The sequence below is a fragment of the Mobula birostris genome, chromosome 2 (assembly GCF_030028105.1).
Source record: "Mobula birostris isolate sMobBir1 chromosome 2, sMobBir1.hap1, whole genome shotgun sequence".
NCBI classification, from domain to species: Eukaryota; Metazoa; Chordata; class Chondrichthyes; order Myliobatiformes; family Myliobatidae; genus Mobula; species Mobula birostris.
In genome coordinates this window covers 52,993,356-53,018,857 of record NC_092371.1, presented here as the reverse complement: position 1 = coordinate 53,018,857, position 25,502 = coordinate 52,993,356, and the positions used below count along the sequence as shown (strand labels likewise).

The 25,502-nt window shown below is 41.1% G+C and overlaps 1 protein-coding gene across 6 annotated transcripts in view; it reads right to left on the bottom strand.

The window, feature by feature from the left end:
• The window catches only part of LOC140186607 (zinc finger protein 512B-like), a 133,205-nt gene that overhangs the window by 32,938 nt on the left and 74,765 nt on the right, over positions 1-25,502 (bottom strand). For all 6 annotated transcript variants that reach the window (XM_072240964.1, XM_072241001.1, XM_072240981.1 and 3 more), the window contains 6 exons: positions 21,998-22,069; positions 21,274-21,402; positions 17,716-17,840; positions 1,275-1,367; positions 589-687; positions 83-250 (listed from right to left, as the gene is read on the bottom strand). In XM_072240964.1, the coding sequence (XP_072097065.1) occupies positions 83-250; positions 589-687; positions 1,275-1,367; positions 17,716-17,840; positions 21,274-21,402; positions 21,998-22,069 (686 nt within the window). The remainder of the gene's footprint in view (positions 1-82; positions 251-588; positions 688-1,274; positions 1,368-17,715; positions 17,841-21,273; positions 21,403-21,997; positions 22,070-25,502) is intronic.

Below are 25,502 nucleotides of genomic sequence, written 5' to 3'. Positions count from 1 at the left end.
GTGCATTGAACACTACATGAAAATGAGATGATAGAAATGACATGTCTAAAGTTACCTACCACATAATCATAAGAAATCTTACCACTGTATGTTCTGATTTTACATGATGGTCGTGACCGGCCTTTGACTTATATTCTTTCTCGCAATATTCACAAATGAAAACAGTTTTCTCAATATCTTCAGGCTCCTTTCCACATCTTTTTATATGGTACTGGTAGCCCATTAGGCTTGTAAATGTAGTTGTGCAACCCTAGGAAGGCAATACTTGTAAATACAATGTACCAAACCAAGAGCTGTGGTCTCATCCAGCCTTTTCTGATGCTGACAACTTTTTTTTCTATAATTGTTTCCAAACAAAAAATACCAAACGATGATAATTTTTTACAAGTATAAATGTCAGCAATGTAAATTATATCTCTGCTCCTAATAAACATGTCTTTGTGATTGTTACCACATGGTTGCAACAAACAAAAATGCACATTACTAAGATTAACCCTCACAACTATCTAAACCAGCTTAATAGAAGGTTAATGCTGAAGCAAGTTCAGCATTAACCCTCCATTATTAATAATTTACAATGAAACTAACCTCATTTGGGCACTTCAGTTTTCCCATTTGCTTAAGAATACTTCGGAGCCTTTCACGTTCCTGTTGTTCATCCAGCAATTTCTCCGCATTCATCACAGGCTGTAGGATATGCAATGAAAAATCTTGCTTTATAACAGGTCAAAAATACAATGAGCCTTTTTTTTTAAATCAGTGCACTGTCCAACAAGGAATCTTGCTGACTGAAAGCCTCTGTTTCACAATAACGCAGGGTCTGAATACCCTCCCATGCACTTCCAACAGGCAGTGATTCTCAAAAGCAGCTATAGGTCATACAGCACAGGAGAAAGCCCTTCGGCTCAACTGGTCAATGCTAACCAATATTCCCAACTGAGCTAGTCCCATTGGTCTTCTGTTTGACCCATATCTCCTTAAACTTTCCTGCCCAGGTACCTATTTAAATACTGTACCTTTTAAACGTTGTGAATGTGCCTACCTCAACCACTTCCTCTGGGAGTACTTTCCATATACTGAAGATTCTTTGGGTAAAAAAAAAGTTCCCCTTCAGATTCCTATTGAGTTCCTCCCCTCTCACCTTAAAACTCTGCCCTCTAGTTCCTGATTCCCCAACCCTGGAAAATACCCAACATTAACAAAATCAATCCTATCTGTCAATCTGCAATGACAGCATTAAGCATAAAGAAAAAAATCAGATGTTATACACTTACTTTATTGTTGTGTTCTGCCATCATGTGATACTTTAGACCAGCTTTAGATTTAAACTGCTTGTTGCAATGTTTGCATTTCAATGCATCCTGCAGCTACAAGCAATAGAATACAGTCAACTTTTCCAAATTGACAACACTACCTAACATCACAATCTTAGCAAGTCATCTCAAAGTATTAGCTTTTTAGTAAATAAAATTCTAGATAAAATGAATAACTTAAGATAACAAACTTTTTAAAACAAGTAGGTACTTTAAAAACTACAGTAATCGTGATTACACAGTAAATATATCTTTGAAAAGAAGGTTAAGTGAATTGCTCACTACATTGATGGGCAATATTTCCACTTTAGGTGATATTCCTGCTAGGTTTTCACAGATCTGAAATGGGTGATTATTGTTCCTACTGGTTGGTTCGACATGAAAAAAGGAAGGAGTTAAGAAAAAAAACTGATCATGCTGGTGGTTGCTTTGATAAATCTAGAAATTAAACTGTAAATTGAAATGGAGAAATTATTATTTGGTGAAGAATGCAGGTGATCATCATATTGTAAAGTTGTGCAGAGAAAGGGCTTCTTGCAAACAAGAGATAGAAAAATTGATTGTGTCGATCATGAAGAATGTTATTACAGCTTTACAAGGGGATCTTGGTCAGTCAGGGAAGTGGGCCGAGGAGTCACAAATAGAGTTCATTAGTGTAAAGTGTGAGGTGATGCAATTTAGAATGTCAAACTGATGGAAGACTTTTGTTATATATGACAGGGCACGAGTGAGAGTAACAGAACAGAAAGACTTAGGCGTGCAAGTGCACAGTTCATTGAAAAGGATGGAAGGTGAAATGTTTAAGGGGAGCATGAGTGGAAACTTCTTCAGAAGGTGGTGACAGTGTGGACTGAGCTGTCAGCAGAAATGCTGCGTGTGCGTTCACTTTCAACATTTAAGAGAAATTTTGATAAGTACGTGGATGGGATGGTTATGGTCCAGGTGCAGGTAGAATAGGCAAAATAATAGTTTGGCGTGGACTAGATGGGCCGATGGGCCTGTTACTGTGTTGTAGTGTTTTATGACTATGAAAGTGGTGTAACAGGCACAGGGGATGATAAGAAAGGCATTCAGCATGCTGACCTCCATCAGTCAGGGAACTGTGTGTACAAATAACTCAGAAAATGTGTAGATTGGGTGACTGAGGGTTGGGTTGAGTTGTTCTCTGATCTTGGCAATCCATTTGCAATCGTTTCATCACCATACGAGGAGACATCATCAGTGCATGTTCATTTGGATCATAAAGTTAAGCCATTAGTGAGGCCACTCTTGGAGTACAGTATACAGTGTTGGCCACCTTGTTATAAGAAGGATGTGGTTAAGCTGGAAAAAATGCAGAAAAGATTACGGGGATGTTGCTAGGACTACGGATCGCAAGTTATAGGAAGAGGTTGACCAGGCTATGACATCCTTTATTCCTTTAAAAATTGGAGAATAAGTAACAATCTTACAGAAATGGTTAAAATCACGAGAGGCATAGATAAGAAGGATGGCCGCGGTCTTTTTATCAGGGTAGGAGAGTCCAAAAATAGAGTAGATTTAAGACTTTAAAAAGACATGAACACCAGATTTTTTCCACGCAGAGGGTGGTGAGTAGATGGAACATGCTGCCAGAGGACAAGACTGAGGTAGGTACAATAGTATCATTTAAGACAAACTTGGAGAGTTGCATGTAGAGGTGGAACTTGGAGGGGTATGAGCTAAATGCAAGAAATAGAGGCTAGCTGGACAGGTACCATAATTGGCATCATCTTGTCAGCCAAAGGATCTGTAACTGTGTGTATTGCTCCTTGACTCTATTCTCCAATTCCATGTTTTCATTATAAGAGCAGAAACAGTAATTAGGTGAGGTGATCAGTGGGAATGGTTCAAATGACTCCATGCCGAAATAAGCAACACTTATTGTCCAAGTTCACTATCAAAATGAAACTACAGTGAAGCTCATGGAAATAGGACCAGAGACTGAGACTTATGGCTCTGTAACTTAGTAAGAAATTTAAGTGCTAAGTATGTTTGTATGTGTGCAAACATACAAGGTAACTCTACTGGGACAATTGACAAACCACCTAAATTCCTGACAGGAAGGCTATTATTTTGAAGATTGGGAATGCTGTTCACAATGATCTTGATCTACAACTAAACTGGATATCCAGTCATCAAGAACCCCATTTTCTGTACCAATCACATACCTGATTGCACTAATTCAGACCTTCTCTTAGACGGTGAACATGAACTCATAAATCTCAAAGGACACCTGTGTTATGCTGACAGTGTGCTGCATTATCTAAAATGTCTTTCAGAAATAGAACATTTTGCAAACAACAAATCTGAGGCCAAGCATATTATGGGCAGAAAATGCCTGCATAATACTGTGTGTTCTCAAGACAACAGTTTTCACCTAACTTTTTGATTAAAGTTACTGACCTGTGGGTGGTGTGAGTTACTCTGATTGTCAAAAGTCACTTTGTCATGATCGGCTAGTTTAGAAACTGCAGCTGCTTTTCCCATTGGATACCTGCCTGGTGTCTGTTTTCAAATATCCTGGGTAGATAGACAGCACCTGTGGGAGGTTCTAGATCTCTTCCTTTGTTTAAGGCAGGCAGTGTACAAAGCCATTGGAAAGGTATGCTCTTCACGATCTTTTAACAAGGTACGTTTATTGAATGTATGTCTGTTTGTTGAATATTCAGCTTAGTAGTTTCTGTAATTTGGGGAACATGAATGTTGGATCAAATTTTTACTGTTTGTAAATAAGTGAATAATATACCTATATGCAGTCAGTGCATTTTCTGTCTCAGTTGCCAGATCCATGAACCTGATTCAACATTGCATTTTGGTACTGCAAGCAGGATATGGCTTTTTTTTAAAGCAGTAATGCATTTCTTTTGGAGGTTATTTAAAAGAGTGGATCCTCAATATGAGAGATACAGAGACCCAGATTGGACAGATAATAGTGCAGGCTTTGAAAGTCTTGCTAACCAGTTGCTGGGTTATAGGATGCCGATAGATTGGTCAGACCAGTTAGACTTCGCCAGAGTTGAAATAGGACACCACATTGTTTCCATACTTAAACCGTTGGTTTTCCCAGGAGAAAAGATAGCTGGTGGGATGCTTTCTGGCTGTTTGCAGCAATTATAAGACATCAGCATAAAATGATAGAGATTCTCAAGAAAGAATTGGAAAATTTCAGTCAGTGCTGTGTTATTCTGAAAGAGTCACTATTGATTGCCCAGAGTAGTGATTCAAAGTTAGAAGATAAGAGTATAGAGTTAGCTTATCGGTTAATGAAGCAACATCATTTAAACACTGCATACTGAGCTGGTTGGCAATCCGACCCTATTAAGGTTTGAGCCATCATGAGGTGGGGCAATGATCCTACTGTGAGGCTGAAGGATGGGGATGCTTGGCATGCTAATGAAAATGAGGGAGAGAAGGTAGCGTGGACCCCTCAGTATAATCCTTGAAATGATGCCCTCTCCCTTGCGTGTCTGAAACAGTATGGACCAGGCTAGTGATCACACATTTCTACACCTGCCGAGGGGGGCATTGGCCCACAGCTTCTTCCTCTCAGGAGGGAGAGGGGGAAGTCAATCAGGAATGTGTGGGGTTTGGTGCAATAGACACCTTTGAGATAAAAGAGCTCAAATAATGCTCAGCTAAGGAATTAGCATGTTTAGGGGATAGGTACAGATCAAAGGCTAGGGAGTCTTTGGCTGCATGGTTATTGAGGATATGGGATGGGGTGGGGGGGGGTACCAGAGGGAGCCTACCTAATAGAGAGATGGGAGCCTTAGGGAGCCCATCATCCCACACGTGATCAATAACACTGCTTGCTTCCCCTGAGCATAATGCATCACTATGGATTTGAGTAACATCAGCAGTTAGACTTAAGTATCATTCTCTTACTGATTTTAAAACACCAAGCAAAATGGATCACAGTGGAGGAAGGTACTAAAGTTCTACGCCAGTGGGATTTATCACAGAGTTATACCACAATAGTGGTAGCCCACCAGAGGATATTGAATTAACCTCTGGAATGGTGAGACACATGGTTATGGAGGCAGATTTTCCAGTAAAAGGGGTAGTATTGTCTGTAATAGCTGCTGGTCATCCTGTAAGTACAGCAATTCAATTATTACAAGGTTTAGAGTATATAGTAAAGAGTGTGCGTAGTCAGGTACAGAAGTTGGATAAGCAGACAGGGAGTGGGGTATCCTGCATATGCCATAAAGAAACGTTTTTAGTGTTGCTCAAAGCTGGGATCCCAGAGGAGCAGGTAAATGGGGTTCCCACCCCTACACTCTATACAATGTGGAGGAAGTACTGTCAGGAGAAGCAAGAAAGGGAGGCCGTTGAGAGGGAAGGGTTATTCTTCAAACCATCCGCAGATAAGGGGTCCTTTTGTCCTCTGCCAGATTCCTCACATTCCATTCAGGATCCCCTATATCCTGTGCTGGAGGCATTACAAATGGCTTTGCCTGACTTTTGCCAGCAGTCAGAATCGGGGGGGGGGGGTGGCTAGAAATTCACACTACATTGTTGTAGGGAAGGGGGTCATTTGACCTGCATCCCTCTTCTCTGTAAATAGAGCGTGAATGATTTGAATGAGGAGGAATATGAGGTGTGGTCACATGCGTCAGTTTGCTTGTGTGTGCGCGCGCAGACTTTGCCTTTAAGAGACTCCGTGCATGTGTGGTCTCACTCAATTGCTTTTTCCTTCTCTTAGATTCTCTAAGAATCTGTTGTTTGTTTCTTCTTTTTAAATCTGTTACTTTGTTACTTGTTTCCCCATGCAAATGCTTTTAGGGATGACTCAGTTTTCATACTGGCCATGTGAAATTTCAGTTAATGTGGTAGAGATTTGGGCAACTTTATTCCAGATATGCGATGCCCACATTTCAGAGGGAGTTGAGCATTTGGGAAGCAATTCTTGTAGTTCTGTTGTTTTGTGTTTTCTAAACATCCAGTGACTAATCAGGAGCGAGTGCATTTGTATCCCCCAGCATTACAAAATAGTAAACTGGTGGATGCTGGTTTGTGGTGGGAGATCCTGTGATACATTCCTGTGGATGGTGTTTAAATTTGCACACTGGACCAATGAGTCAGGTTGCTGAATTTGTATGAGGACTCTTCACTACATCACGGAAGGGATGTCACTGATATTGATCCTTTGACAAGGAAGAGACCGTGGGGGAAATTATCTGGCTTCTTGGGTTTTGGCATTCTGTTTTGGGGGAGCTGGACTATTCCAGCCAACCTCAACCCATAGTATGGTAACAGCCTAAAGGGACGAGCCTTAATAGTCTTGGTGGAGTAAGTGCTTTAAGGGCTGGTATTTCCCTATGTACCATTTGTTGAATTAGGAAGGCCTGACTGTTAAAGTGATTTCCCCATGTGATAGAGTGTTGGTGTAGGGTATGTTGAGAACGAGTACAAGCTGCAAGGTGGATGGCAAGTGTGAGCAGGAACAGTATCCTTGGACAGCTAGCTGTATCTATGCCAAATGGTGTTGTGAATGTGGGCACTTGGTGGGCACTGAGTGGTACTTAGTGGATATTTAGTTCCTAAGCTGACCCATGGTTTCCACAGGGTGGTGCAGTTGATATATGGTGCCATATGAATGCCATCCCAGGGCCCTGGTTGAGCACCTTGTCCATGCTGGTTGGTAAGAGTGCTATTACAGAAGAAGGAAGGTTTTGAATGACAGCCGTTCTTAGCATGGGAACTGATTTTGATGACCTTGGATTACCTGCTCACAAAGGAAGGTGGCAATTGTACTATTACTGGTAAAAATGCTGCACCTACGTTCCTAACAGGTCAGGTAAAATCACTCACTTGGTTGATCATAGAGTCAGTGTGTAAGATTTAGTGGGAGGGGGACCAGTTCATTGACTATTACACCCCGGGGTGGGGCCGGTGGTCTTCTTGGGCACAAGGAGGGTGATAGACTACTGTAGTATACTGGGAAGTGACTATTGCATTTGCAGTACTGGGTATTGTACTCTTTATATATGTAACTTTCGGAGTTGACAAGTGTCATTCTAGCCTGAATGTCATCACGTTCACAACTTTCGAGGGGTGGTGTGTCCTGTGGGGAGGTGTAGCTAATTCTGATTGCCGGAAGTCGCTTCATTGTGATTGGTTAGTTTAGAAAATCCAGCTGTTTTTCCCACTGGATAGCTGCCTTGTGTCCTGTTTCAAATATCCTGAGTACATAGAGAGCAGCTCTTTCCTTTTGTTTAAGGCAAGTGAAGCACAAGGCCATTGGGCCTGGTATGCTCTGCACATGCTTTTGACTAGGTATGTTTATTGAATGTATGCATGCTCATTGAATATTCATCTTTGTAGTTTCTATAATCTGCAGAACTTGAATATTGGTTCGAATTTTTACTGTTTGTAAATAAACAATTAATATATCTATTTGCAGTCAGTGAGATTTCTGTCCCACTTGCCAGGTCCGTGAATCTGATTCAACATTACAGTAATTTCCTTAAATGACTGCTTCCTCGGGTGTCAGAATATTGTATTGCATATATTCTTTTGTATTAGAGGCTACTGAAAGCATTCTACAAGGACTTGGAAGCCAAGACAAGAACCATTTCAGTCCAAGCACTGTCCTCTAATTACACTACTGTCAAATATCAGAGAAATTCTTGGTCTCAGATTGTACAACACGCTGTCCTCAACACAGCCGTGTGAACAGTTTTGAAACACGACAAAGACTGTGATTGGGATGGTTAGAATAGAAGCGCAGTAAGTTATTTCATGATATGGATTCCACCAATGTGAGGTATGCCTGTTATTTTCTTTTTCTTGAAAGGTTATTTTGACCATAAGACATAGGAGCAGAATTAGGTCATTCAGCCCATCATGGCTGATCCTGGATCCCACTCAACCCCATACACCTGCTTTCTCACCATATCCTTTGATGCCCTGACCAATCAGGAAATAATCAACTTCCTTCTTAAATGTACCCAAAGACTTGGCCTTCACCGCAATCTGTGGCAGAACATTCCGCAGGTTCACTACTCTCTAGCTAAAAACATACCTCCTCACCTCTATTCTAAAAGGTCTCCCCTCAATTTTGAGGATGTCATCTATTTTTGGACATCCCCGCCATAGGAAACATCCTCTCCACATCAACCCTATCTAATCCTTTCAATATTCGGTAGGTTTCAATGAGATCTCCACACATTCTTTTAAATTCCAGTGGGTACAGGCCCAACACTGCCAAACACTCCTCATATGTTAACTCCTTCATTCCCAGAATTATCCTCGTGAACCTGCTCTAGGTTCTCTCCAATGACAACACATCCTTCCTGAGATATGGAGCCCAAAACTGTTAACAACACTTCAAGTGCAGCCTGACTAGTGTCCTATAAAGCCTCAGCATTATCTCCTTGCTTTTATATTTTATTCCAAATATTTGCTTTCTTTACTGCAGACTCCATCTGTAAATTAACCTTCGGGGAGTTTTGCACAAGAACTCTTCTTCACCTGTGATGTTTGAACCTTCTTCCCATTCAGATAATCATCTGCACTATTGTTCTTTTTACCAAAATGCAATATTATCATACATTTCCCAACACTGTATTCTATCTGCCACTTTTTTGTCCATTCTTCCAATGTGTCTAAGTCCTACTTCAATCACATTACTTCCTCAGCACTACCTACCCCTCCACCTATCCTCGTATCACCTGCAGACTTTCCCACAAAGCCATCAATTCCATTATCCAAATCATTGACAAACAATACGAAATATAGCGGTCCCAATACTGACCCTGAGGAACACCACTAGTCACTGGCAGCCAACCATGCCAGTATCTTTCCTGTAACACCACAGCATTTTACCTTGTTAAACAGCCGCATATGTGACACCTTATCAAATGCTTTCTGAAAATCCAAGTAAATGACATCCACTGCCTCTCCTTTGTCCATCTTGCTTGTTACTTCCTTGAAGAACTTTCGCAGATTTGTCAGGCAAGATTTGCCTTCTCAGAAACCATGTAGACTTTGACTTATTTTATTATTAGTATCCCAAAACCTCATCCTTTACAATAGACTCCAAATCTTTCCCAACCACTGAAGTTAGGTTAACTGGCCTATAATTTCCTTTCTTTTCCCTTCTTCCCTTAAAGAGTGGAGTGACACTTGCAATCTTCCAGTCTTCCAGGACCATGCCAGAATCAAGTGATTGTTGAGAGATCATAAACAATGCATTGGATATTTCTCCAGCAGTCACTCTCAGGACTCTGGGACGTAGTCCATCTGGTCCAGGTGAATTATCCACCTTCAGACTTTTACTCCTTTTACGCCTCCCTTTTACTCCTTATATAACTGAAAATACTTCTAGTATCCTCCTTTATATTATTGGCTAGTTTGCCTTCATATTTAATCTTTTCCCTTCTTGTAGCTTTTAGTTGCCTTTTGTTGGATTTTAAAATCTTTCCAATCATCCAACTTCCCATTCACTTTTGCTATGTTCTATGCCATTTCCTTGGCTCTAATGCGGTCCTTAACTTCCTTTGTCAGCCACAGTTGCCTACCCCTGCCACTTGAGAACTACTTCTTCTGTGGGACATATCTATTCTGCACCTTGTAAACTATTCCCAGAAACTTCTGCCATCTCTGCTCTGCTGTCATCCCTGCCAATATCCTTGAGTCCCCCTGGGCAAGCTCCTCTCTCATGCCTCTGTAATTCCCTTTACATTCCATTGTGATTATTGATACATATGACTTAAGCTTCTCCCTTTCAAATTGCAGTATGAATTCAATAATATTATGATCACTGACTCTAAAGGGTTCCTTTACATTGAACTCCCCAATAAGATCTGCGTTGTTACACAACACCCAATCTAAGATATCCTTTCCCTGAGTAGGCTCAATCCCAAGCTACTCTAAAAAGTCATCTCACAGGCATTCAACAAATTCCCTCTCTTGCGATCTGACACCAATTTGATTTTCCCAATCCCCTTGCATAATGAAGTCCCCCATTACAATTGTGTCATTACCCATATTACAAGCCTTTTCCAGCTCCCTTCGCAATCTCAACCCCACATCTTGGCTACTATTTGGAAGCATATACAGTATATGATTCCCATAATGGTTGTTTTACCCTTGCAGTTTCTTAACTCCACCCACAAAGATTCAACATCCTATGTCAACTCTTTCTAAAGATGTAATTCCATCTCTTATCAAAAGAACCACACCACTACCTATGCTTTCCTGCCTGTCCATTCGATACACAGTATATCCTTTGATGTTAAGCTCCCAACTATGGTTTTCTTTCAGCCACAACTCATTGATGCTCACGTCATACTGACCAATCTCTAATTGCGCTACAAGTTCATCCACCTTATTCCGAATGCTATGCGCATTTCAATACACCACTTTCAGTCCTGCATTCTTTGTCCTTTTTGAATTTTGCCTCTGTGGTACAATGTAACTCGTTGCTCTGTCTGCATTTGTACCTGATTATTGGCTTGCCCTTCCTTAGAGTCATGTAACATCCATCATCTACTTGTAAACCTGCTGGCTCATCCTCAGCTCTTTCATACTGGTTCCCATCCCCCGCCATATTAGTTTAATGTAGCCTGATATTTGTAGGTCAGATTGAAAAAAATACCATGTCTTCTTTGCCTCTTCAAAGAGCTATCACTTTACAAATGCAGAGCTTTACAAGAGAACAGTACAAAGAGTCTGCTGGAAAAGTGCCTCTAGCTTTTTGGAGCTTTCTTGTCTATCTTCATCATACAGAAATACATGTGAACATCCATAATTCGATCCGAGCATTAAAAGTTCATATTGCAGCTGAAAAAATATCATTGATCAGGCCTCTAGTCTGTAGTATTATGCAGTATTGCACATATACTACAGACACAAGGCCTAATCAATGATATTTCTGGTTGCATATCATAAGAAGAATATGGAGACATTGGAGAGGATGCAAAAGAAGTTAACTGGGTTGTTGCCTCAATTAGAGTATATTACCTTTTTGTAAAGACCTAATGGATTGATTCCTTTGGAGCATCAGAAGCACATAACATTATGAGAGACATAGATAGATAGATCATCAATATCTTTCCCAAGGTGGAAATGTCAATATTACAGGGCATTGGATTAAGGGGATAGTTAAAAGAAGACTTGTTGGGCAAGTTATTATTATTAATTTTTTAAGAGACAGTGGTAGGTGCCTACAATGTATTGCTAGCAGAGGTGGTAGAAGCAGACTGAGCAGCAACATTTAAAAAGACACAAGAACAAATAGTGGATAGAAAAATACGGACCACGTACAGGCAGATATGGTTAGTTTAGATTGGCATCATTGCCAGTGCAGACAGGATGAGCTAAAGGGCATGTGTCTGCGTAGCTCTTTGTTCTGTCAAAATCAAAATTTAGTTTATTGTCAGCTGCAGTAGCATTACAGGCACATAGCATCAGCTATGCAACATTCACCAAACAAACATCAACTAAATTATACGTCTTTTTTCACAAGGAAGAGCATAACTAAAATAAAATAACAAAGCCCAAATAGTTATGTGTCTGTCATGAAGGGCCCCGACTCTGTTGCATCTGTTCTGAGGGAGAAGATTTCCATTCTAGAACCCCTGAGATGCACTTTCTTTTTATAAAGAATGGGGTTTCCCTTCACCATCATTGATGCTGCTCTCATCCACCACCTCCATTCCTACACATCTGTCCTCACCCTATCCCCCTACCATCAAAACAGGGTGTAGAGTTATCCTTGTCCTTGCCTACCACCCCATGAGCCTCCATATCCAGCACATCCTTCGATGTACCTTCTGCCATTTTCAGCATGATCCTACCACTAAACAAATCTTTCCCATTCCCCCTCCCTCTGCTTTGTACATGACTCCTTTATTTACTCGTCCCTCCTGGCACTTGCCCCTGCAAGCGGTACAAGTTCGACACCCACACCCGCACTTCCTTCCTCAGCACCACTCAGAGCAGTAAACAGGCCTTTCACACAAGGCAACAATTCATCTGCAAGTTTCTGACAATCATCTACTGTTTCCAGTGCTCCAGGTGTGGTCCCCTCTACTTCAGCCAGATCCACTGCAGATCCAAGCACCTTTGCTCGGTCCACTGCAAAGGGCAGGATCTCCCAGTGGTTATCAATTCAATTCTGCTCCCCGTCTCCGTTCTGATATACCTGTCTATAGCATCCTCCACTACCACAATGAAGCTAAACTCAAGTTGCAGTAGCAACAGATCAGATGCAATATGATCTGTCTTGGTAGCCTACAACCTGATGGCATGAACATTAATTCCTCTAACTTCTAGAAATTACCTCTCCCCCTTTTTCTCTTTTTTCCAATTCTCTCTTCTGGTTACACAATTACTCCTCTTCTCCTCACCTTCCTAATCACCTCCCATTGAATCGCCTCCCCCTTCCCTTTCTTCAATGGCTCACTGCCTATTAGATTCCTTCTTCTTCAGAGCTTTACTTCTTCCACATATCCCCTCCCAGTTTTGTAGTTCAACGTCCTCCCCTACCCACCCACCTTGTCCTTCACGTAGTCTCACTTATCAGCTTGTAATCCTAACTTTACTGAGATAGTGATTACACAGAAGAATAGAAAACCTACAGCACAGTACAGGCCCTTTGGCCCACAGAGTTGTGCCGAACATGTCCCTACCTCAGAAATTACTAGGCTTACCTATAGCCCTCTATTTTACTAAGCTCCATGTACCTACCTAAAAGTCTCTTAAAAGACTCTATCGTATCCACCTCCACCACCGTTGCCGGCAGCCCATTCCATGCGCTCACCACTCTCTGAGTGAAAAAACTTACCACTGACATCACCTCTGTACCTACTCCCCAGCACCTTAAAACTGCGTCCTCCTGTGGCAACCACTTCAGCCCTGGGAAATAGCCTCTGACTATCCACACAATCAATGACTCTCATCATCTTATACACCTCTATCAGGTCACCTCTCATCCTCCATCGTTCCAAGGAGAAAAGGCCGAGTTCACTCAACCTATTCTCATAAGGCATGCTCCCCAATCCAGGCAACATTCTTGTAAATCTCCTCTGCACCCTTTCTATGGCTTCCACATCCTTCCTGTAGTGAGGCGACCAGAACTGAGCACAGTACTCCAAGTGTGGTCTGACCAGGGTCCTATATAGCTGCAACATTACCTCTCAGCTCCTAAATTTAATTCCACGACTGATGAAGGCCAATACACCGTACACCTTCTTATCCACAGAGTCAACGTGCGCCTCTGCTTTGAGTGTCCTATGGACTCGGACCCCAAGATCCCTCTGATCCTCCACACTGCTAAGAGTCTTACCATTAATCCTATATTCTGCCATCACATTTGACCTACCAAAATGAACCACTGCACACTTATCTGGGTTGAACTCTATCTGCCGCTTCTCAGCCCAGTTTTGCATCCTATCAATGTCCTGCTGTAATTTCTGACAGCCTTCCACACTATCCACAACACCCCCAACCTTTGTGTTATCAGCAAACTTACTAACCCATCCCTCCACTTCTTCATCCAGTTCATTTATAAAAATCACGAGTAAGGGTCCCAGAACAGGTCCCTGAGGCACACCACTGGTCACCGACCTCCATGCAGAAAATGAGCCATCTACAAGTACTCTTTGCCTTCTGTGGGCAAGCCAGTTCTGGATCCACAAAGCAATGTCCCCTTGGATCCCATGCCTCCTTACTTTCTCAATAAGCCTTGCATGGGGTACCTTATCAAATGCCTTGCTGAAATCCATGTACACTACATCTACTACTCTACCTTCATTGATGTGTTTAGTCACATCCTCAAAAGATTCAATCAGGCTCGTAAGGCATGACCTGCCCTTGACAAAGCCATGCTGACTATTCCTAATCGTATTATACCTCTCTAAATGTTCATAAATCCTGCCTCTCAGGATCTTCTCCAACAACTTGCCAACCACTGAGGTAAGACTCACTGGTCTATAATTTCCTGGGCTATCTCTACTCCCTTTCTTGAATAAAGGAACAACATCCACAGCCCTCCAATCCTCCAGAACCTCTCCCGTCCTCATTGATGATGCAAAGATCATTGCCAGAGGCTCAGCAATCTCCTCCCTCGCCTCCCACAGTAGCCTGGGGTACATCTCATCCGGTCCCGGCAACTGATCCAACTTAGTGTTTTTCAAAATCTCCAGCACATCCTCTTTCTTAATATAAACATGCTCAAGCTTTTCAGTATGCTGCAAATCATCACTACAATCACCAAGATTCCTTTTCCATAGTGAATACTGACGTAAAGAATTCATTAAGTACCTCTGCTATTTCCTCCTGTTCCATACATACTTTTCCACTGTCACACTTGATAAGTCCTATTCTTTCAGGTCTTATCCTCTTGCTCTTCACATACTTGTAGAATGCCTTGGGGTTTTCCTTAACCGTATTCGCCAAGGCCTTCTCATGGCCCCTCTGGCTCTCCTAATTTCCTTCTTAAGCTCCTTCCTATTAGCCTTATAATCTTCTAGATCTCTAACATTACCTCGCTCTCTGAACCTTTTGTAAGCTTTTCTTCTTGACTAGATTTATTACAGCCTTTGTGCACCACAGTTCCTGTACCCTACCATAACTTCCGTCTCATTGGAATGTATCTATGCAGAACTCCACACAAATATCCCCTGAATATTTGCCACATTTCTTCCGTACTTTTCCCTGAGAACATCTGTTTCCAACTTAAGCCTCCAATTTCCTGCCTGACAGCCTCAAAACTCCCCTTACTCCAATTAAACGCTTTTCTAACTTGTCTGTTTCTATCTTTCCCCAATGCTATTGTAAAAGAGCTAGAATTATTATCACTATCTCCAAAATGCTCTCCCAGTGAGATTTCTGACACCTGACCAGGTTCATTTCCCAATACCAAATCAAGTACAGCCTCTCCTCTTGTAGGCTTATCTGCATATTGTGTCAAGAATTCTTCCTGAACACACCTAACAAACTCCACCCCATCTAAACCCCTTGCTCTAGGGAGATTCCAATGATATTTGGGAAATTAAAATCTCCTATCACGACAACTCTGTTATTATTACACCTTTCTAGGATCTGTTTCCCTATCAGCTCCTCCATATCCCTGTTACTATTGGTCAGCCTATAAAAAACACCCAGTAAAGTTATTGACCCCTTCATGTTCCTAACCTCCACCCACAGCGACTCCGTAGACAATCCCTCCATGAAGTCCACCTTTTCTGCAGCCGTGACAGTAGCTCTGATCAACAGTACCACGCCCCCATCTCTTTTGCCTCCCTCCCTGTCCTTTCTGAAACATCTAAAACCCAGCACTTGAAGTAACCATTCCTGTCCCTGAACCATCCATGGCCACGACATCATATCTCCAAATACTGATCCATGCTCTAAGCTCATCCGCTTTGTTCACAACACTCCTTGCGTTAAAATAGACACATCTCAAACCTTCGGTCTGAATGCATCCCTTCTCTATCACCTGCCTATCCTCCCTCTTGCATTGTCTACAAGCTTTCTCTATTTGTGAGCCAACCTCCTCTTCCTCTGTCTCTTCAGTTTCATTCCCACCCCCCAACAAGTCTAGTTTAAGCTCTCCCCAGCAGCCTTAGCAAACCTCCCTGCCAGGATATTGCTCTCCCTGGGATTCAAGTGCAACCCGTCCTTTTTGTGCATGTCACACCTGCTTCAAAAGAGGTCCCAATGATCCAGAAATCTGAATCTCTGCCCCCTGCTCCAATCCCTCTGTCACGCGTTTATCCTCCACCTCATTCTATTCCTATTCTCACTGTCGCGTGGCACAGACAGTAATCCCGAGAATACTACCTCTGCGGTTAAGTTTACGATTAAGCAGGTTAGTTCAATAACCAAATGTTGGAAGAGAAGTCCAATCACAAACAAGAAGAAAATCTGCAGATGATGGAAATCCAGGCAACACACACAAAATATTGGAGGAACTCAGCAGGCCAGACAGCATCTATGGAAAAGTGTACAGTCAATGTTTTGGGCCGAGACCCTTCGGCAGGACTGGAGAAAAAAATGCTGAGGAGTAGATTTAAATGGTGGGGGGAGGGGAGAGAGAAGCACAAGGTGATAGGTGAAACCAAGAGGGGGAGGGGTGCAGTAATGAGCTGGGAAATTGATTGCTGAAAGAGACAGAAGGCCATGGAAGAAAGAAAAGGGGGGAGGAGCACCAGAGGGTGGCAACGGATGGGTAAAGAGATAAGGTGAGAAGGGGAAAAGGGGATGGTGAAGGAGTGAGGCATTACTGGAAGTTTGAGAAATTGATGTTCATGCCATCAGGTTGGAGGCTACCCAGACAGAATGTAAGATGTTGTTCCTCCAACCTAAGTGTGGCCTCATCACAACAGTGGAGGAGGCCATGAATAGACATATCGGAATGGGAAGTGGAATTAGAATGGGTGGGCACTGGGAGATCCCACTTTTTCTGGTGGATGGAGCATAGGTGCTCCGCGAAGCAGTCTCCCAATCTACGTCAGGTCTCACTGATATACAGGAAACTACACTGAGAGCACCAGACACAGTATATGACCCAAAAGACTCACAGGTGAAATATCGCCTCACCTGGTAGGACTGTTTAGGGCCCTGAATGGTAGTGAGAGAGGATATATAGGGGCAGGAGTAGCACTTGTTCCGCTCGTAAGGAAAAGTGCCAGGAGGGAGATTAGTGGGGAGGGACAAATGGACAAGGAGAGTTGTGTAGGGAGCGATTCTTTCAGAAAGTGGGGGGGGGGGGGGAAGAAGTGCTTGGTGGTGGGATCCCGTTGGAGATGGCAGAAGTTGCGGAGAATTATGTGCTGGATGTAGAGGTTGGTGGGGTGGTAGGTGAGGACAAGAGGAACCCTATCCCTGGTAGTGTGGCAGGAGGATGAGGTAAGAGCAGACATGCGTGAAGGTTGAAGAGGAGTAGTTATTCTTGAATCTGGTGGTGTGGGATTTGAGGCTTCTGTACCCCCTGCCTGGTGGAAGCTTGAGAAAAACAATCTAATTCTAGGAGTCAAGGATAGAAGGCAAGTTTTCACTTCAGAAATTGTAGAAAAACATGCAAAGTTATTCCTTAGTTGCACAATTGGGAAAAAGAACATTGTGTAATTGTTCCATTCAAAATGGAAGTTCAGAACTAGAACATTTGGAGCCTGGGAGCGCAACTGCTTCCTTGTTTGACTTACAACTCTTCTCCTGGACTAACTCAAGGCAGATGCAATTCCTTCATAAATGTATGGTTTTTTTCCCTGAGCCAGGAGAATTCGCAGAGCTGCTATATCTCACCCAGGAATGTAGCATACATTTTAGGATTGGTTCACCTCAAATAACTAACGTCAACTTAAAAATTGGAAGTTTTGTGTACTGATTTTTAAAAAAAAAAGCATTTGAAGAATTAAGCCTTACAAACCTCTTTGCAATTTTCCAGGTGCTTCTTCAAACCTGCAACAGTCTTTCGGTGCACAGTTCTGCAATTAGGACAGATAACCTCTCCCTTTTCTGTAATTTCCTGATGCCACTTTTCTTCCTGACTTCCTATTATCAGAAGTTAGAACATAACATTAAAAGCAACATGAAAGATCCATTTCCATAATATCTGGTGTTCAATCTTATGTAGCACTGATTCTACATTATTTATTGAATCCAGCTTTTCAAAATACTTATAAGAATAAATTCAACTGCGCATTATTCTAGCAAAGGGAACAATGATATTATGAAAGAAAATAAGCAAATTTAATTTTATTCCTGCATAAAGCATATTGTTTTCATCACAATGATTAAACCATCTGTTTTTGAAGTGTTCAAAGCTGCTTAATTAACTGACTGCTAGGGGTGTTGTACCCTGCATCCCAAGTTAAAGCAACTGTAAGATCTGACAAAATAACAATAACTGAGACCTGAGCATTGGGAACTTATAGTATCTTAAGACTAGAACAAAGGCAGCTGGATTGCCTGAAAAATACAAAGTACTACTAGACTTCCAAGCTCACTAGCTTCCTTTAATCCACTCATTTGAACAAGTGAACAACAACCGTTGAAAGACACAGGTATCATTCTTTAGATATACTGAGTTTGTTCTGATGATGCCATGATGGTGTAATTTTTAACGGTACATATCTGGGACACTGATTATAGCTTCATGCCCATCATGCCAGTGACAAACAGCTCCTGGGCTGAACAAGCCAGATGAAGGCAATCCCTCAACATTCTGATATTTCCAGCAAGGCTCAGAAGATGCCTCAAGGAACCCTGGGACTTGCTTGTGACCCACACTGCATGTTGCTGTTCATTCCCAGTGGTAAACTCTTGGGTTCTTATTTCAAGTAGGTCTGAAGTTAATCAATTAGGAACTGTATTCTGCAAGTAGATAGATTTACTCTTGGGTCAACAAATTGGGTCAAAATAATCCAAGCCTATTTCTGGCTGCAGAACACATTATATCCCATATTACATATGATAAAACATTATATATTCAATATTTAATACGTTCTGAAAATTTCAGTTGTATTTTTCCTGTAAATTTTCTACTCAAAAATGTGGAGAAGCAACACATTATATCCCATCTGAATACCCTCTAACCTGATCGCATGAATATTGATTTCTCCTTCCTGTGAACCAATCCTCCTCCCCTCCCCTTCTTCTATTTGTCGTTCTGATCTTTCACTTCTTCTCATCTGCCTATTACTTCCACCAGTTCCCTTTCTCCTATTGTCCAAATCTCCTCTCCTACCAGATTCTTTCTTTTCCAGCTCTTGGCCTTTTCAATCCACTTGGTTTCACCTATCATCTTTCAGCTAGCCTCTTTCCCACCCCCCGCACCTTCTTATTCTAGCGTCTTTCCCCTTCCTTCTTAGTTCTGAAGAAGGGTCTTGGCCTGAAACATCGACTGCTTACTCTTTTCCATAGATGCTGCCTGACCAGCTAAGTTCCTCCAGTATATTGTGTGTGTTGCTTTGGATTTCCAGAATCCGCAGACTTTCTTGTGCTTGTGATGTCGACATTTTATTAATCTGATTAGAATGTATTTTTAAACATGTATATCATAGCATTTATAAACTTCTAATCAAGATTGAATATCTATCCCTCTATCCACAGTGGAAAATAAACAGAGCGTCAAGTTGAAGATGTACAACAACATCATCCATTTCTTGTTCAGGTTCTTCAATTGGTCACAATATTTGCTCTGCATTAATAATTTTTAAAAAGTATCCTGTTTCCTGTGTATTGTTCTCCAAATCAGATGCCAAAATTTTCATTCACTTGTAAAATGGCAAAATAGGACAATGTCACTTTCACTTTGCTAACACAGCCTGAGTGGCTTTCCAGACAAAAGGGTGATGCACAATACATCTATAACTCTTAAAAGGGCAGGCAAAGTATCAGGAGGTGGAACTAAATATTAGGAGAGATGACAAATTGTAGATGATTTGCAGGCACTCATTTTATATTGTCACTGTCTCTCCATCCTACCTGTTATTTAAAAAGAAGTATTAATCATTAGAAGAGTCACAGCCAAGAAAGTCAAAGGACAGAAAAAGATCAGCCGATCTCCGTAGTTATGTAAATATTTAAACGTTCGACTATCCCAAATAGTCATTCATGTGATTATTTTAGACTAAGTTTCAAAATCCTGTAAGACCCCCTGTAACAGGATTAAGGGAACACCTTCACTACTTGAATCCACTCTAGAAAGAAGCCACCAGCTTCTCAAGGAAAGTTAGAATGGGTAATAAACACCAATCTTACCAAAGATATTCACATCCCAAATGAGTAATAAACACAGCTTTCTGACACAGAAAATTAGATAGATTTTAAGACAATAAACATGTCAGCTTTAATAGCTTATTTTACATATATTTTATAATATTATATTACTAGAGAAATGTTTATTTTTTTAAATCAGAAGTTTTCAGCTTGATGTCAGCCTTGCCTGCAGTGAAACAATCAACAGAATATACATGCATTTGTGGAGTTTAGAGGAGCATCACATAATACCATGCAAGATTAAATGTGGTATTGGAAACTCAAGATGGCACTGAGCTGTGGTCTCCATTGAGGTTACAACTCAAACTTAATTTTTTTTTACTTTCATAGGGATTGTTTTTGGAATAGAGAAGGGAGTTGGGGGTCAGGTCAGAGTTTAGGGACAGGGATGTTGGAGAATTAAAGGACAAGCGTTTGAAAGTCATCAGCAAGGGCATGATCAGATATTGGGCCGCGGACTGGCGCTGACGTTTGGGGTCCCGTCAAGAGCGAGACCAGATTGTGTGGCCTAGTTTTCAGAGTCCTGTCATCAGCAAGTGCAGCGTTGAAGGACTGGAATTTGGGCCCTCATTCATAATCATTTATGAGTTATGGGTTGATATTGAAAATCGAAGGTTGATTGGAAGTCTAGATCAACGCTCAAAGATTGATCAGAGGACCAGATCAAAGCCCGAAGGTCAACTGGAGGTCCAGACATTGAGGCCCAATGGCCGGAGTACCAAGTCTGTAAATTTTTGTGAGTCCGCTGAGGACGTCAGGGCTCAGTGTCTACAAATCCATGAGTCCACTGGCGGTAGGCTGAAGACCACCTGTCCTGGGCTTACAGGACTGTGTAATTGGCATGGGTGGGTGGCTGCGAGGAAGGAGGAATGCAGCTTGTTGTTATCACTTGGTACATTCTATTTAGTTGTGTTCTGTATTGTTCTGATGGGCAGGTTATGTTGGCGCCAGAACATGTGGCAGTCCCCAGCACATTCTCGGCCACTTTGTTTGTTCACGGAAATGACACGTTTCACCAAATGTTTCCATGTACATGTGATAAATAAATCTGAATTTGAATAATAAATAAAATTATTATTCTTTACATACCATTAGTAGATACAGTAAAACTGTAAAAATTGTTCTATACTTCATGTGGACAATCTGCCTTAGTATTTTAGAATAGCTTTTCAATAAGACTTTGCAATACTCAACCGAATCTTACCTGGTAAATATGTGACAGGTTCTTTCTTAATGTGAACCCCCAAAGGTTTTCTTTGAAGTTCTTCAGTGCAAGTGCTTTTAATTTTCTTCTTGCCTCTACCCCTTCCCTTGTCATCTTGTTTTGACAGGCCTTTAATTAATGAAGTAATAAATCCAGACAATATAATGAAACTTTTTCAGAAAATCAATTCCTTCATTTAACACTACAGTTAATTAGTCCCTCTGATATTTTTCAGAGTTGTTCTTTTTCCTCTGCCTTTTCTACACAAAAATATAGATATTTTATTAATCTACTTAGAAGATATTTTAGGGAAACCAAGTACTGAAATGAAACTTAGATAATTTATTTCATAGCGCTTCCAAATTTCTAATCAAGGATGATTATTTAACTGTGCTAAACTCTTCCTGCCATAATTCAGTGGACCTGCCAAGTCACAGAACAACAAAGAAATCAATGAATCACAAAGGGATACTGACTAGAAAGTGTTTAAAAATCAGTTTTCAAAATAAAAAAAGAAAATTAACTCAAAAAGCTCCAAAATATCAAATAGGAAATAGCGAATTATTTTCAGCTCCTTTTAAATCAAAACTTGATTAAATTTTGTTCTCATGGATGATGAAAATTCTCCAACACACCTTACTTATCCTTCAAAATTCCCAAAGATTAACATGAGTCATCCAAATCATTTACAACTTTTGAAATTACTGTTGATTTGTTGGTTTACCTTTCAATCCAAAAGTTCCAGATATAGATGGCTGCTCCCCTGTAAACTTCTTGGGTGTTTTCTGTTTCCTTCCTAGTACAAACAAATGATTGTAATGTATCAGCAAAGTATTATCGGACAAAAACGTAACACGTGAGAACATTCTTGGTTGACTTTACCATGTAATGGTTTTGTGAGCTTTCAGCTTTGGAATAATTTATGGAATAGAATTTCTAACTTTCCATTACCGATATTTTGATAACCAAAGTTATAGAGACATAGAATACTACAGCACAGAAATAGGGCCTTCAGCCCACACTGGCCATGCTAACCCAATCTTCTGCCTAGCTCCCTCTACCTGTACCTGGACCATATGGCCCCAAATCCCTCTCATCCATGTGCCTCTCCAAACATGTCTTAAAAGTTAGAATTGAACCCACATCTAGCACTTTTGCTGGCAGCTTGTTTCACATTAGCACCACCCTCTGAGAAAAGAAGTTTCCCTTCAGATTCACCTTGAATATTTAACCTTCACCCTCAACCTAGTTCTCGTCTCACCCAGCCTGAGGGGAAAAAGCCTGTATACGTTCATCCTTATCATACTTCTCAAAATTTAGAATACCTGTATTGATTGTTTTGCCTGAAACATCAAGTTTCATAATGTCAGGATGATCCTACAAAGTTGAGGAGAGAGGGATATTCACGTTCCAGGGAAAACAACAGCAGTTTGATAGGCAGTGGAGAATGCTGGTAGAAGTTCTGAGTTTAAGCTCTGACTTGATGAACAAAAAAGGCAAACAGAACTGAGGTTAGCTGTGCTGAAAAATTCGGAAAGGAAAAAGATGAAGTACAATCAATTGGACTGAGCAGAATTTAGGCCAGAAAAGTAATGTTCAGCTTTCTGACAGTTTCTGCAGTATTTTTATTATGTGGTTTATTACAATAAGTCCCACATCGATTAGTAATGATAATTCAATTGCACGCAAAATAGCTTCCACAGGTGCCTAATTATTTTTAAAACAGGGGAAGTTTATTTGCAAAGTGGATACTTTGGAATGCCGACTAATGTGTTTCAGTAATGAGATGTTGCTGCGTTGATTTTCAAACACGGCAGCTTAGCTAATACAGTTTAATCTAGCCCAAGTGATCTCATCATGGTCAGCAGCAGGAAGTATCACCCACTAGTACTACTTAAAGGGATGATCTAATAGTGACAGATCAATTTCTAACTGATTTAGTCTGGCAGATGCTAAAATAATTGACGGTTCTAATTTGTTTGGCGGGAGTTGTGTGGCATGTTCTGAAAAGATCTCCTCTACTTCGACTATACTTTTAGTCTAAGCAGTTGAGTTTTCAGTAAACCAGTATTGATCTTCTGAGCAAAATAGCATTATTGCTACTAATAGATTTAACAGTCCCATTTAAAGTTGCTAAATATCATTAAAGTACCCAAGTGATTTGTCAGGAATGATGTGACATGAGCGTGTCAGTAATTGGCAAAGGAAAGAACAGAGCAGGTTTGGAGGTAGTGACTCACAAACTAAAACACGTAGGAATGGCTTAGTACAAGGGTAGTGACTCTTTGGAATACTCTATCCTTAGATGAGGCTTGATCATTGGTAGTTAAAGAGGGAGCAGACACATTTTTGAGAATTTTTACATCTTACAATGAATTACAGGACAGGCTTGAAGGGCCTTGTGGCCTACTCCTGCTCTTGTTCTAAAGTAAATATGAACAGATGCTGATGGACAGATGTCACAGGTGATACAGGAATTACTTATAGCTAGAAAGGCAAGAACTGTTTAAAGATAGCCTGTATGGTACTGTTCTCAGAGATGTCTCATAAATTTGACTGAGTTTCTGGAGGAGGTGTCCAAGAGGGCTTGGCAGTAGAAGTTACCCAAGTGATCTTTAGCAAGGCCTTTAACAATGTCCCACATGATGCTGCAAGTTGGACACAAAATTGGATTGGTGGTATGAAAGAGTGTGACTTTTCATAATAAGGACCTGTAACCAGTGTGGTACTGCAGGACATGGGGCTGGGTGCTTCACTTTTCATTATGTTGATTTAATATTTTGGAAGAGAATGTAAATGATAAGTAAATTTGCAGATGTCACCAAGATTGATGGTACAGTGGACACTGAAGAGCAGTGACATTTAACTCCGACAAATGCAAAGCCCTGTACTTTGAGAGGTTCAATCAGGCCAGGACATACACAGTGAATGGCAGGTCTTTGAGGAGTGTTATTGAACAGTGAGTCGTTGAAGTAGTTCCCTGAAAGTGATGACATAGGTAGACAGAGTAGTACAAAAGCAAACAAAATGCTAGCCTTTAGCAGCTGAGGCACTGAGTAGTAGAATGGTGATGTTTATTACAGTTACACTGTACAAATCACTGGTTAGGCTGCAGCTGAACCATTCTGGTTGCCACACTATAGGAAGGACACGAATAAGATAGAAAAGATGCACAAAAAATTCACAGGAATGTTGCCTGGACTGGGGGACTTGAGTTATAAGGAGAAATTAGGTAGGCTGGACTGTTTTCCCTAAAGTGAAGGAAGCTGAAGGGTGACATTGTAGAAATTTACGAAATTATGTAGTGCATAGATAAGGTAGACAGTCACATTCTTGTCTCACGGTTGGGGAGTCTACAACAAGAAGGCATGCAGTAGGTTTAAGGTAAGAGGGGAAAGATTTAAATGGGATCAGAGGGACAAGCTTTTCCCACAGAGCATTATGGATTGGGCAGCCAGGTAGCATACTGTTATTGCAGCTCGGGGTGTCAGAGGTAATTTCTGACATCATCTGTAAGTGGACTGTATGTTCACCCCGTCGAGTGCGAGTGTTTTCTCCAGGTGCTCCGGTTTCTTCCCACTGTCCAAAGATGCACCGGCTGGCAGGTTAATTAGTCATTGTAAATTGTCCCGTCATTAGGCTTGGGTTAAAATGGGGGTTGCTGGGCAGCGCGGCTTAAAGGCCCAAAGGGTCCATTCTGCACTGTATCTCACTAAGTATTATAAATTTAATATATAAATATATGGAATGAGCTTTCAAAAATGGTAGATACAGGTACAATTACAACATATGAAAGCACTTTTAAATGGATATGTAGTCAGGAAGAGTTCAGAGGGATAAGGCAGGGAAATAGGATGAGCCTGGACGGGCTTCATGGTCAGCACAGACAAATCGGGCTTCATCCCTATAAATCTACAAATGCAACAAAGATTTTGATAGTTACTTGAGAATGATTATATGTGTGCACGTGACTATACACACTTAATCACTACAGAGCAGAATGCAAAAACTAAATATTTAGAATCTTATGTGTTACTCAAACAAGGTTGATGTTGCACCATTATACAGTTAACAGCATATTATATTGAATATCAAGCAGTATCTGCATAGGTTATTCTCCTTGGGATTTCATATTTCCTTACTCAGAATTCTCCTCTAGATTGAACTGAAAGTTTCAGTGCTAACTTAATTGAATAAAGTAAAAGGAAAGGGAATCTCCAGAATAAATA